This window comes from Mustela lutreola, chromosome 1 (assembly GCF_030435805.1).
Source record: "Mustela lutreola isolate mMusLut2 chromosome 1, mMusLut2.pri, whole genome shotgun sequence".
NCBI classification, from domain to species: Eukaryota; Metazoa; Chordata; class Mammalia; order Carnivora; family Mustelidae; genus Mustela; species Mustela lutreola.
The window spans coordinates 26,186,307-26,201,480 of NC_081290.1; the positions used below are offsets into that span (position 1 = coordinate 26,186,307).

General features: G+C 44.7%; 1 protein-coding gene across 1 annotated transcript in view; it reads left to right on the forward strand.

The window, feature by feature from the left end:
* SCFD2 (sec1 family domain containing 2) overlaps positions 1–15,174 on the forward strand; it is a 441,403-nt gene that overhangs the window by 402,790 nt on the left and 23,439 nt on the right. The window contains exons 6-7 of the mRNA XM_059161521.1: positions 2,847–2,992; positions 14,219–14,353. Coding sequence (XP_059017504.1) covers positions 2,847–2,992; positions 14,219–14,353 — 281 coding nt within the window. The remainder of the gene's footprint in view (positions 1–2,846; positions 2,993–14,218; positions 14,354–15,174) is intronic.

Here is a 15,174-nt window from a genome sequence, read left to right on the forward strand (position 1 = left end):
AAAGAGAGAGGGGCTAGAAATTGGATCAATCACCAGCGGCCAGTAATTTAATCAATCATGCCTATGGAATGAAACTGCCATAAAAACTCTTAAACAGTAGGATCGGAAGAGCTTCTGGGTTAGTGAACACATCAAGGTGCTGGAAAGGTAGAGTGCCTGAAGGGGGCTCCTTCCCCCTGATATTGCACTGTGCATCTGTTCCATTTGGCTTTTCCTGAGTTGTATCCCTTGCAATGAACTGGCAACAGTAGGTAAAGTTTTCTGGTAGAGTAGGTGGTTTCCTGAGTTCTGTGAGCTGTTCTAGCAAAGTATTAAACCTGAGGAAGGGGTCATGGGAACCCTCAGAGGGTAGGTGATCTGTCGGGAGTGCAGGTGGCCATCTGGGACCTGCAACTGACATCTGAAATGGACCTGAACCTTTAAACTGTGGGGTCTACACTAATGCTGTGTAGTTAGTGTCCCAAGTGAACTGAATTGTTGGACGTCCAGGAGGTGCCTGGAGAATTAGGCAATCGACTGACTGGTGTAGGGACATTCACACATTCATGTCAGATGTATTGGAGGTAAAGACAGCTCAGCATTTTGCCCTCCCTTAAAGAGTAATTACAGATGATGATCCACAGTCATTAAGAGTACAAGTTCAAGTACTCACATGCCACCTGGCTGTGAGTCAGGCGCCTTTGAATGTTCCTATATACGTTAGATACGCTCCATTTTAGTTTTACCTTGTTTGGATCTACCTCTGCTTCCTAAAAGCCATTTCTCCCTGTCAAAATCAACAAACATCTCCTCACTTCGCATCCACTAGGATCAATCAAGAAGGGTAACAATGAGCGTTGTTGAGGATGTGGAAAAATCACAACCGTCTTACACTGCTGGTAGAGGGCCAAATGGTGGGGTCATGTTGGAAAACAGCCAGGCAGTTCCTCAGAAGGCTAAACACAGAGTTGCCAACTCTATGGCAACAATCCTACTCCCAGATATTATCCGAGGGAAATGAATACGTATGTGTAGACAAAAATGTATAAAACTTAGCAGCCTTAGTCGGAATAGCCAAAATGTGAAAATGCATTCAACTGAGGAACACGTCTATAAAATGTGGTATATCCATACAGTGAATATTAGCGATAAAAAGAAACGAAGCAGTGATGTATACTACAACTTGGATGAGACTTGAAAACATTATGTTAAATTAAAGAAGTCAGTCCCAAAAGATCGTAGGTCTTATAGGACATTTATATGAAATGTCCAGAAATGGGAGATCCGTAGAGACAGAAAGCAGATTAGTAGTGCCAGGGACCAGGAGGAGAGTGGAAAAGGGGAGTGACAGTTCACAAGTATGGAGGTTCTTATTGAGGTGATTAAAAAATATTTTGAAATGAAATTGTGGTCATGATGGTCATACAACTATGTGAATAGACTAACAGCTATTGGGTTGTATACTTTAATTTTATGGCATTTAATTTGTATGGTATATGAATTATAGCTCAACAAAGCTGTTCCCCCCAATAATTATAGACTCCCAAAGAAGGATCCAGGTCATGTGTGTTTGAACGCCTTGGAAGTCCTGGTGTCCAGTGAGAGGGATTTGGGTGCAAGTACTGTATTTGGAAATATATTTCAGGAAGTGTAGTCAGGAAGTAGGGAAGTGAGACAGGGAAGGAAAGCCAATAGAGGGTCATTAATGAGTGAGTTATCATTGTGGGGCTCCATCCTTCTGGGACTGAGCAAAGGCCCTGAAGACCACAATTCAGAATTGTCTCACCAGGGAATGAGAAAGCTGGGTTGTTCCAATGAATGCCGACTTCCTAGGACTTCCAGTCTGCCCCACACAAAGGCCAAGCATGCTTCTACAACCAGAAGAAGCCCACAGACAAGAAAAGAGACAGAGACAGGAACACAGAGGCAAATAGATAGTCAGGCAGCTACTTGAGGTCAGAAGCAGAGTACACAAGAACTGTTCCCCAAACCTACGGTGATGTCCAGGGTGAATGAGCACATCTGGGCAGAGCATTGCCAGCCTCTGCTCACGGGGGTGTCTCCTAACCACTCTGTACCTTGCTTCCTGCATCCCCAAAATGGGGGAAATGATAGCTCCTATCTCATAAGGGTGCTATGCAGATGAATGTGTTAACGTATCTGAGTATTTGAGACCACCCAAAACCTCATCTTGAATCTGTTTTTTTTTTGAAACTTCTGACTTATCCATAATCATTTCTCTTCTGAATGGGCTTCTAACAAGATAGAGAATAAATCCAGCTATTATAAGTGTCAAAGAAAAATAGAATCATTGCTGAGAACAGTCTTCATATTAGGCCCTCTTTGTGTGTTCCCAACTTTGAATGGCTGCATTTTGAAAGGCTCGCAAATGCTTTGTGAGCGCATTAGGCAGACACCCGTCCCAGCAAGATCTGTCCCCAGCACAGCTCTAGCATCTCTCAGTCTTGCTCTTGTATTTTCTGGGAACTGTTGGTGGGATTCAAGTAAGAGGGGTTCATCACAGCACTGTCTGGTACTTTTCTTGGTGTCTCTTCCTATTTTCCCAAAGCTAAGTTCTGAGGATACTAGACCTGGGGAGCTTTCGTTCTGTGAAGCTTCTATAGTGTGGGCATTGAAGCCAGTGGCCACCATCCCAGAAAATTCTGAGTTCTCCTTCTGTCAAAAGCATTTACACTTGGTATGTTCCATCGCTCGTGGAGGATTAAAACCACCCAGTTGGGGAACAGCCAGGGGTAAAATAGGGTGAAAAAGAAAATCCAACTGTGTTACCTCAAGCTCAAGCCTCCATGATTAAAACTTAATTTAAAGATGTGTTCACCCAAGAAAATCTCTCTGGATTGTTTCAGGCTGTGACTCTTCAATGACGCTGACATTTCAGAAATCCAAAATTGCTGCAGATAAGCTCTTCGCCTCACTTCAGGATATCGCCGGAGCTCGGAATCTCATGAAACAGTTTAAGTCTGTATATGCTCCTGGAAATCATACCCACCAGGCAAGTACATACGCCTGAAAGTAACCATCGAATCTGTGTTGTATTTTTAGGATTCAGGGACTGCCAAATGAAATTTCCATCTTAGCCTCTCTAAAACGAGGGATTTGTTCTAGGTGAACACCAAGTCCCCTGCCAGTTCAGAGTTCTGGGTTCCTCTGGATGTGAAAGCCTCTTGGTTCGTGTGCACTTACAGGCTTGATGCACTGGAATGGGGGCCAGCCATTTCTCTGTAGCTGTCTCATACGCAAGTCCATTTACTTCGTTGGGCCCTAGTTGCTATGGGTGCAGGCCAGGGGCTGGCCTTCTGTGATTCCCAAGTTTCTAGATCTTAGCGCTCCCTAAACATTCTGAAAAATTAGAACAAGATGACCTCATCATGCTATGGCAAGGAAAAAAGAAGTTCGTGACAGCAAAACCTTTGTTGTTTAAAATTTCCCCACCACTTCCTAAGGGCAGTGGGGGAACTTTTAGAAAGGTATTTTGAACAGTGAGTATGACAATAGTATGGGAATCCAAGATTATAAGCTCGGTGAGGGAGGGACCCCAGAGGGACCCAAAAGGAAGCTTAAGGAGTGAAGAAAGGCTGGAATCATGGAGGCTGGGCAGTCTCTGTTGGACAAGGATGGAGACACAGCTAAGGTTCCTGGTGGCCGAAGATAGCTATGAAGGAAGAACAGATGTTTCTGGTGGGAAAGATCATTAGGGGAGTGTGCCAGTGTCTTCTCCTTCATGTCCCCCATGAGATCTCAACAAAATCCACTCTGTTTGCTACAGCTGCTTGAGGTGCTGAATGTGCTGTTGGTGGAGACTCCGCTATAGCAAGGGGTTCAGCTTTAGGATGCTGACCTTTTAAGGTGGGCATATAGACAAGAGCTAAGGTTATCTGCGAGAGTAGCCTAGCCAAATCCAGACTCTTCCTCCCATATATTCCTATAGTAGCCGATACCTTGAAGGGTGCCCCCCGATTGGGCTTGTCCTTTGATCCTCACAAGAAGTAAGCCAGGGAAGCATTATTACCCCGAGATCCAGGAAGGCCACGTGACTTGCCACAGACGCACGGGTGGCCAGGACCAGATGCCAGGTTTTGGCTGCCATTACGAAACCACCTCCCCACTACACCATGGAGCTCATGGAGGCTCTAGAAGTACTGATTGATGGTGCTGATGGGCATCGGAAATCACCCACCAACATATGAAAGACCTTGGAAACTGGCTCTCAACTTAGTAATGTCAATTCCCATCCTTTGTTCAATGACCTGAGAAACTACCACCACAAAATACAGATAAAGTCACTCAGATCATTCATTGTATGTAGTCTACTTGTTAAAAAAAAAAATCACCAGTCTTAAATACAGGAGTAGGGACTAGTTCTAGAAGACAGAGAACTGGTGATTTATGATGATATTTAGACCAAAGAATGTCAAGAAGCAAGCGGCTGCTATAGTTGGCAAAGTGCAAACAAACCACCAATTAATAAGGTCTTTTCAGTTTTACAATCATCATTGTGACTAATTTAGCCAAATTTGCACAAACATGCGTTAGCCATAAATCTTGGGCATGATAAGGACAGTGATAAATTTTCTAGACTTCATCTCTGTGCTGCCAACACTGCCATTTCTCCAGACTGAGAACCCTGTCCTGCAGCCGTTGCCTTTGGAAAATGAACTTTCCTTTGTCACATATACTCTCCTACAGTGAGTCAATGACATCGACCCTTTCACTGAAAATCCTAAATGTCAATGAGTGGGAAGTAGGGGCAAGGTAGGGAGTTATGTGTGTATCTTAAAGTGATTTAGTAAATAATGATCTAGACACATGCTCTGAAATGTACGACCATTAAAATGAATGAGGCAAATCCAAGTGCACTTAGCAGAACTGTATGTGAATCCTTGGCTCAGGCTCTGCTTCTTGGAGAGCTCAGACTAAAACAGAGGTTTATGATCCATTAGGTGGGGGGATAAAACATTCTGTCAAGCATGTGACATGCAATACATGTGTTTTTATCATATTTCAGAGGATTTGGGGGCATGCAAAGTATGTACAATGAGAAAAAGGCAAATGTCGAGACTAGATTCAGAGTCCAGCTGTGTCTAGTTTTGAAGGTGGGCCTTGACTGGGCAGCCCTCCTCCCAACGTGGTTCTCATCCCCGAGGCTCCCGTAGGGGCGGGCAGGGAAAGGAGGGGAGTGTGTTTTCTATGTCGCTCCATGCAGTTTCTACACAGCATCTAGTTGAGATGTTCTGGGCTCACTGGGATACCCAGGAAGGCACTAGACCTGGCCCAGCCCCAGATTCCTATTCCAGCTCTGACCAGTGCTACGAATTTAGGCTCTCTCCCCTGGATCCCGGGGCCCCTACCTGCCCCGTGCTCCCTCCTAGCTCCCCTCTCTCCTACTCCGGAGCTCAAGCTGCCTCCCAGAACCACTCCTGTTGCACCTGCTCGCATCTGAGGCATCTCTTCTTTGACCTCTGTCCTTTAGCCCTTTGGGAAAGTGTATCAGCCACAGCCCAGAAAGCAGACATCACTTTCTTCATTTCAAGGAGAACATGATTTCATACAAGAAGTCATGTTCGTATAAAGTCTGTGGGAGAGCTGGAAGAGGGGGGTCCAGACTGCATCTCCAGAAATGATCCCAGAAGATCACTGCACACCTGGCTCTCCAAGGAAACCAGCCCTGCTGCAGCCAGGAGAGTGGGCATGGTGGGGATCGTGAGCTCTTGATGCAAGCTCTTGACTTGCAGAGAAGACTACCAAAGCTGGGCATGGCATCCATGTTTGTTCACCGTGGGGTTTCTGCAGAGCCTTGCTCAGTGCGTGCTTCCTAGGGGGTGGCTGGATAGGTGAATGGATGGATGGATGGACAGATGGACTGTGATTCTTACCCACTATGGCATTTCTAATGCTCTTAATTCTTAGTGAGATGGAATTTAACAACAACATGGGTTCACAGCTGAGCACAGAAGCACTGAGTTCAAAGGTCCAGAGCCCTATCTACTGTGTGACCTTAAGCAGGTGACTTCACATCTCTGTGCCTAGTTCCTCCACTGCACAAAGGAGTGAATAATAACCATACCTCTCAGAAAGGTGCTCAGATGATTAGGTGAGTTCATACATGCAAAGCTCTTAGGATAGGAGCCGACAAAGACCACACTATGTAAGCTTTTGCTGCAACAGTTGCAGTCAAGGACAAAATGGGCCTCTTTTTTGTGCTCTTTTGTAGCATTTCACCTTTTCCTTGACTAGGGGATGGGCCCCATCGAAGGGGAGTCATTTTCAAGCCACTGCACTGTTAGCTGCTCTGGATAGTAAGGGCTTACTGCTGACGCCCGTTGGTCTGGAAAGTTTGTATTTGTTCCTGGACTGTGTTGAGTGGAAAGCTAAGCCCCCAGTTTTGCCTGTGCAGCAAGTCTTATGCTTTTGTTTCTTACTGCGAATGTTCTAGTTTAACGGGAGGCTTAACCTCCTCCCTAAACGTTTGATGTGCCGCTCATCCTCAGCTGGGGCATCAGGAGGCCATTAGGCCCATGTCTCAGGGCGAAGAACTTCTGGGCCCTTTCAGACAAAATACTGTCTGACTTCTCGCATGACTTGCTTTGGCAGAAGCCTCCAAGTGCTGTGCTGGGCTTGCTGGGGGAAGTTTTCCACGGATGCCTACTGTCTTCTGGGCCTCTGGCTGGCAGAACAAGAGTATTTAGAGCCAGGGGTGCCCGAGGAGGCCTCATTCATCTGGTGCCTGGTGAATTATGGCTCTCGAACAGTCTGCAGGCGCAGTCTCTTTGTCAGTGATCCTCGCTGTTCTTTTCCAAGTGCTAAGCTCGCTTCTTCCTCTTCCTCCTGATTCTGTCTTCCTCACTCCAGACCTGCTAGTACCCCTTTGGAAAGAAGCAACACAAAATGGGACAAAACTGGGGGTCAGGAGACTTGGCTCTGTCCTGTACCCCACTTCTAACTGCCTATGTGAACTCAAGCAAATTAGTAAATAGCTTTGGGCTTAGTTTTTTGCCCTTTTTTTTTTTTTTTCATTGAAGTTGAAGAGACTACACTCAAAATTTTACAAAGTAATCTGCTTCTGGTTTGAAGGAAGGATGGATGGGTGGATAGATGGATGAACAGATAGGCAAATGAACCACTTTTTAATCTGCAGAGCAGGGCGCCTGGGTGGCTCAGTGGGTTAGGCCGCTGCCTTCGGCTCAGGTCATGATCTCAGGGTCCTGGGATCGAGGCCCGCGTCGGGCTCTCTGCTCAGCAGGGAGCCTGCTTCCCTCTCTCTCTCTGCCTGCCTCTCCATCTACTTGTGATTTCTCTCTGTCAAATAAATAAATAAAATCTTTAAAAAAAAAAAATAATCTGCAGAGCAAACTATTTCCTTTAAGAAGATGAAAGGGGGGGAAAAATCAGTGATAGTAAAGCCAAAAATAAAAATAAATGAGCCATGGAACAACCAAAGCTCTCAGCAGTTTTGAACAGATGTTTTTCTATACCGTCATAGACTGAGACAAAATGAACCCTCTCTCTACAAGAGTATTCGAACCAATTTTGTGGGAAAGGGAGAAGCACCTAGGATGGAGAGGGCCCATGGCCACACCAACACCAGTCAGCAAAGCCAAGGGCAGCAGGGGATATAGCTGTGGCAACAACTCAGGTTTTCTTGCAAACTGATTATCTTGGGCTATATTACAGATGCACCAAATTCAGGAAGATGTTGGAGTCTAGACTCGTTTCTAGAAATTTTCTCTTGACTTATGTATAATATCAGAAACTATTATCCTCAGTACCTGTGTTCAAAACCTAGAATCAGGTCAATAAAAGAATCTTCTAGACCTAATCACATATCTACCACAAGAGTAACCAGAGACATAAACACAAATATTTTAATCTTCATATTTTGATTTACTGTAGTATTTTTAAAAGTCCAGTTTGTTCTGGAAGAGATACTGGCCATTTAAAGGAAAAGGAGAAAGCTTTGGTATAAGATCAGGTTTTTTGAAACTTCAATTTTTTCACATTTAATGCCAATCTAGGGATCTCATTAGGCTCTACCAAACTTTCTGGCTATCCTCATAAGGCTGTCATAAAGGGCCACATTATGATTTTCATAATCCTACTCACTTTTGCCTTTATGGACCTCTTCCTCTATTAAAAAAAATATTAAAAATTATATGGTACAATTACATTGGTACAGAGACAATATTCTATATCAGAACATTATCTTTGCTCTAAAAGTTCGTTTGTTTCCTTCTGATTTTAAACTAGTACATTTCCACGGACCCCTAAAAGTCTTGTGGGCTCTAGGCACTGTGCCTTCTGTGCCTAATGGGTTAGTCAGCTATGGGGTCAAAGCCCCACTTGGCACCAGTCTTCCCAGGACAGGAGCATAGCTAGCCATGAGGGGGTCGCATGCGTGTTTCTTCCCTGGAGTGGTCCTTGTCACCCAGGAGCTACCCAGTTTGGTCCCAAGATAACAGCTCCGAAGTGAAGGAACTAGACTCACATCTAGAGAGGTTTGGGGGCAGGAGTCTCCTGGCTTAAAAACTTCATATCCTCTAGGAGCCAGTTTCTCTGCAACAAGTCTGTGGACATAGCTCCCAGTGTTCCTCCAAGGGACATGCCCAGTTATACAAGAGTCATCGAGCCCAGAGAAGCCCAGAGCTCTGGCTTTCTGGCCAATATTTCAAGCTCTCTCCAATCTAATGCAATTTACTAAGCAGGGGTCAATTTTATCATAAGCCATCTTGCCTGGCTACAGTTTGACATTCTTCTCTTATCAGGTTACCATGGAAACCGAGCTAGAAAGTTAACCAAAGGTCAAATTCTTATGCAGAAGAGGGGGGAAAGGGCTTAATAATCCTTTGCCTATAACAGGCAACTTGCCAGTTAAAGAAATAATCATATTAATGTTACAGTACAGACTTTACTGTGTGTCTGTGTCAGAGACAATGTTCCCTGAAGTCCATTTCCCTTTCCTCCTGGGCACAGTTTGACCACAATTTCCAGATTCCCTTGTGAGTAAATGTAGGTTTGTGACTAATTCCGGCCAATGAACAATGGGTAGAAGTGATACAGATCGTTTTCAGGCTGAGCGCATAAAATCTGTCTGGAAATCCTCCATGCTTGCTCTCGTGCACCTGCTGATGAGACACAGAGCTCCCATGTGGGATTCCGGTGCCCTAGGGAATGAGGCACCAATGGACAGGAGGAACCTGGGTACCTGTACAGTTGTGTAGGGCAGAGACCCCCTAGTGTCAGCATACCCCGAATGTGATATAAGCGAGAAATAAATGACCAGCAAGAACAGGAAAGAATGAATTTGTTGGTGTTTTTCATTCCTCTCCAACCCACCCCCAAAGGTGTACTGACAGAGAATGTTAGATTAGGAAAATTAAATGACTCTGCCTAACTCTCTTAATGTCGGAGGAAAGCATACAACTGATCCCCCCTCTCCCCCCCCAGCTGTCCCTAACATGGGGGAGAACTTTGAGTAGAGCACCAGGGGAAGACATCTCTCCCCTATCACCACCTTCTATGTGGTCCTTTGCCAAGAGGTGAGTGGCTTCTGGTTAAATAGAAAATTCCATGACAGTCAGAGGTTTCTCATCTAAGAAGCCATTGCTAAAGCCCGGCATTCCAATCAGATTTCAGTCACATGATTTGGGACCAACCTCCGTGGCTGAGAGGAAGGAGCCAAAGGTTCTCGTCATGAAAATCCTCATTGGAAAAACTAAGAAATGTGTTTGGGAAGAGGTCATGAGGCCAGTACTGCTTTTATGCCTGAGAAAGTCTTTCTCAAGTTGTGCTCTTTAAATGGACAATGTTAGTCCGTTGTTCTGTGCTTAGCTGTTTTAGTAAAGGATTAGAGGTTTTCTATATATGTAAGTGGGAAAACCTATCAATGTCCCTTTGGTAAAGTATGTGGTTTAGTGTGCTTTTGGTTACAAGTGAAAACAAAAAAGGCAAGAAAAAAAGCTCAAACTGGCTTAAACCAGGAAGGTAATTCATTGGATTCTGTGACTTCTAAGTCGAGAGAAGGGGGGGTGTCCAGTGGTGAGGAGCCCTTGCTGGGGTGATGCTGGTGGGAACAGCAAATTGAATGGGGAAGAGCATGATCTCTCACTTCCTGCCGCCACTCTCCCTCTAGTGCCCCCTGGTGGCAGGCTACCCGGTCTAGCGTCTCGGAGCTAAGTACAGAAGACAGCGCGTGGAGTTGAGAGACAACAGCTTAATCACATCTCTGGAGCAGATGATTTTTCCACATTGCTGTCAAATGAAAAGATAATCCGAGAGAATGCAGCCAAAAAATCTAAGAAATGAGTATCACGGAGCTAGGTCAGGCAGTTAATGAATGAGAGCAATTATGTTATTGTTCTGGATTATGTGATGGGTTTGTTATCTGTTACTTTCTGTAGGGAAGTTGTGATTTCTTTCCTCATTCTCAGTAAATGTAACCTCCATACTTGAGAAAAATAAAAATAAAAAGGATTTACAACCTTCCCCAGTGGCATACAAGGATCGCAAAATCCCAAGAATGAAGGTAGTAAGGGACTAGGCCTTGCAAATCTCTGCTCACCCCCACGGGGGACCCCAGCTCAGTGGGTATTTTGAACTGGGTGCTTCGTTGTCCAGAGCTTCGCAAAAAGTGGAGCAAGGGAGAGGACAGGATCCCCAGCCCCCCTGCACTTCCTTCTTTCCCTTGACCCACTCCCCAGAGGCTGCGCTGGAGAGAAGCATCACCCCCAGCCCACTGCCCCCTGCACGGAGGAGTTACTGAGTCTAGCATTTTAGCTGGATGATAGACTTTTCCTGTGGCTGAGCTCCTTCTCCCATCACAACTCTTCCTCTTGGCAGGAAGCACATCCTTTGGAGAGCAACAACCTGGTTGTGTTTGTTGTAGGTTAGGGAACATACTCTCCCCTCTCTTAATCATGACAGCCTACATGTATTTCTCTGGGGTTCCACTTCAAGTTATTCTAGATATCTGCATACAGGCTAATACATTAAATAAATGTAAGCTCCTGGAAGGAAGACACGGCCCTTTACTTACTTACTTACTTACTCACTTATTTAACATAACTCCTTGGCCAGGAGAGAGCCCAGCGTGGGGTGTGAACTCACGACCCTTGAGATCAAGACCTGAGCTGAGCTAGAGAATTGGAGAACTGCCTGAGCCACCCAGCACCCCAGTTTCTTTATCTTCCCTTTGCACTTTGTATCAGAATTTCGTTCAGTTGCAAGTCACAAAGATCTGAGAGCTAACGGCTTAAACAGGAGGGTTAGAAAGGGAAAGAGCAGCCTTTTCTCTTTTGAAAAAGGAGCATTCGAGTCCCACTACCCTCCTGCTTACATCCCATTGTCCAGAACTTTGTTACTTTGTTACCGGGCTGTACCAGGCTGCAAGGACCAAGGAAAAAGTCAATGAGTGTCGAGGAAATGCTGATAAGGGAGCAGAATTTTGGTCAAAGGACTTCTCTTTGGAGAACAGTTTAAAGTTTACATTGAGAGTCAATGTCCAGAAAGGCTGAGATGACAGAAGGGCTCTCGAGACAGTTTACTTAGAGACGATGATGTGCAAAATTCAGAGGCCGTTCCATGACCCCATTTTTCTTTAACATGGAAAATATTTATTGGATCCTATTAAGATTCCAGAAGTATACCTGTGAACTTTAGAACATTTGGCCAAAGAAAAAATAATGTCCCCTACTCCCAGAACCTATCTAGACATAGCCCTAATTAACATTCTGGAGGGCTTTACTTCAGTCTCTTCCGTGCATAAATAATTTGTTAATTTTTAACAAGTAAAAAAAAAAAATGAAATAAACAAACAAACAAAAAACACCATTCTTGCTGTTTGCCGTGGTGTTTTAACTGTTTTTGGAAAAGCGATATATTAAAATGCACCCCCCCCAACGGCCCCACCCCCCCCCCCTTTTCCCTCGCCCTGCTCTCCACTCCGGGATCACTGCTCCTGGCAGTCTCTGTAAATCCCATCACAATTAATCTTCTGTACATTTCAGCAGATACAAGCTTCCAAATCCCCTGGAACACATTTTACATAAATGCCAGCCCAACACACGCTCTGTTCTCACCTTGCCGTTTCCACCCACACTTTATTCTGCTTTTTGCCAGATCAACCCCAGAGCTTCTCCCTTAGCTTCCGTGCCATTTCTTCCTGTGGCCGTGACCCATTTATTCCCCAGCTGCTTCTGATGGGCACTTGTTGCTTCCAGTCTCCTGCTATTACAAACAATGGCAGTGGCCTTTTATAGGTTTCATTTGCATATGTTAACATATTGATAGGATAAATTCCTAGAGGCGGGAACTGCCACATCAAATGCACTTGTAATAGTGATAGGAGCTGCCCAGTTGCTCTCCACGCAGATTGTAACAATTTGCACGCCCACCAGCAAATCTATGAGGGTCTTAAAATTCCTTAAAATCCCTTAATACAGCTTTAGAATGGGGAAGGTTGAATCATAGAGTTTGCTTTTTTTTTCTTCTGTCTTAATGGTATTCCTGCTCAGTGCTCTACCTTTCATGAGTATTTACCTGTGAGATCCCTGGGTGTACAGGGGTCTGGAGTCGGTTGGACTAATGAACATGAAGGCTGTACCTGTCGGCTGAACAGTTCCTACTTCTCCCTGCATTTTATCCCTGATAGAGGCACTGACATTCTAGCTGAATGATAGTGTTTTCCTAAGATTTTATTTTTAAGCGATCTTTACACACAACTTGGGGCTCTAACCTACAACCCAAGATCAAGAGCCATGCGCTCTACTGACTGAGATAGCCATGTGCCCCTAAATAATTGCTTCTTATTTTGATGGTTTGACCCTGCTTTTTCCTAAAATATTTTAAGGAAGAAAGTTGGAATAAAGGGAAAATAATAGTAAAAAAAAATGACTATAAGGAAAGCAAGGTGAAGCCAGAGATGAAGTCAGTTCATCCAACGGCCTCAGCATTTTCACTTAATCCGTGTACCAGTCATAGGTCTGGATGATGGTCTCTTGCTCTTAATTCTAGAGCTTGCTAGGGTCAGGTCACAGATTTGGCCAAGGCCAAGAGCCAAAGAGTTCAAAACATCTGGCTCCATGGGAATCTGGCTCTTCCAAGGCAGTAATAATCACCCGAGTGCGTGGAGAGGATACAGTGTTTCTTCTCTCAGCATTCGTGCTCCAAACTCACATGCCCTGCGGGACTGGAGAGCGGAGACAGAGCAGGTCTGGGAGGAGGGCGGTCAGCTGGTGCGAAGGGAAAAACCGAGGATGAGGAAGAGCTTGGTAGGAAGAAGAACAAGGCACGAGGAGTGGAGGACATGCCCAGAAAGTGCCCTAGTCCAAAACAGAAATATCGTGAGGACAGGTAGAGATGCACCACTGATCAGACTGTAGGCGCCGTAGCAAATCAACATCAACTTCACTCTGCTGGAATTCTTTCGTACCACATGGCCTGCTTTTTCTAAGCCCTGACCTTGGCCACATTCCTGTTTGGCATCATGGCTTTGTTTTCTGGCCAAGTCCTACTTGGAGTTGAGCTCTATAGAGGAAGAAGGGATTGCATTAGGCTTGGATCGTGGCAATACATCATATGAAAACACGCCAGTTCCTAGCAGAGGGGAGCATAACCCTAAGAATGTTCAGGAAAATTGGAGACCATCTTCATGTCTGTGTCAAATGACAATACTTTGCTTTCCTGTATTTTTCATATATAAAATTGTCACTTTCTTTTCTTTTTTTTAAGATTATTTATTTATTTATTTACTTGACAGAGAGAGAGCAAGAGATCACAAGTAGGCAGAGAGGCAGGCAGAGAGAGGGGGGAAGCAGGCTCCCTGCAGAACAGAGAACCCCAGGTGAGGCTCCATCTCAGGACCCTGAGATCATGGCCTGAGCCAAAGGCAGAGGGTTAACCCACTGAGCCACCCAGGTGCCCCAAAATTGTCACTTTAAACCCAGATTTTTAAAAAGTAGTCCTACTAGGATTACAGCTCTGACAAGAGATACTTGCTAGTAGAAGGGGAGAAGAATAAAAAATGGCATTAGGGTATTAGGTTGAAATTTACCCAAAAAAAACCCCAATGTTGTTATAGTTGCCTTTTCATACACACAAAGTCATAGCCATTGCTCAGTTTCCAAAATAAACGTGTTTTGCTTCATTTGGTGCAGATAAAGCTATCATCTCTCCAGACAAACCAAACAAACCCTTTAATTTATAACACAGTATTTTGTCTTTCCAGGCATCCTACAAGCCATTGTTGAAGCAGGTTGTGGAAGAAATATTTAATCCTGAGAGGCCAGACCCAGTGGATATTGAACACATGTCTTCAGGCCTCACTGACCTCCTTAAAACTGGATTCAGCATGTTTATGAAGGTAAAGTAATCCTGATTGTCTGGCTTGCTGTCTTTGCTGGGCATGAAAATGCTGCCACCAGTTCACCCTGAGGAAGACCATATAGGACAACCTCTGGTGTTTGGGCTCTTCTGAAATCAAGTGCCATCTTTATTTAACTTGGGTCATAAGCAACCTGACCTTCCAGCCTTAGCCAGCTTCTTTTGACCTAAGCGCTATGGTGTTTTTTCAGTGGATACATGAGGATACGAGCCCCCTAGGATAACACGAATGAGAACGTTTCTCCTCCTTGGCTCACATTTCACCTAATCCGTCTGCTAGTCACAGGTCTTGATGATGGTCTTTTGCTCTTAATTCTAGAACTTCTGTAGAGTAGTGAATGACTCAGTCCCATGACTCGCATCACCCCCAAATCCATTCAAAACACTTTCGTTTTCGCCTCGTGGACTCCCAGTTGCCAATGGCTAGACTTTCTCTGGCTAATATCAAGGAGAGGTCAAAATGACTGAACAGCCTTTGCCATGGGGATGAAAAAGGAGGAAAAGTACACAAATGAGATCTATTTTTAACTCACTATAAAGTTTCTAAATTTAAAAGGATCTAAACAAGATTACAGGCTGGCCTCCTAGTCTATGCCAGGATTTCAGTCGTAATAACTCTTGGAAATAACAGAATGTTTTGCCTACTTCAAAGCGTCTTTGAAATCATGGATTAATCTACAGAGAAGATCTGGCCTTTCAGAGTTCAATAAATGCATATGCCAGGAAAACTGGTCCACTCGAACAGCCAGAGGACAGAAACCAGACAATGAGACTCTAGACAAAGCAGTTAAGTGGGCTGGA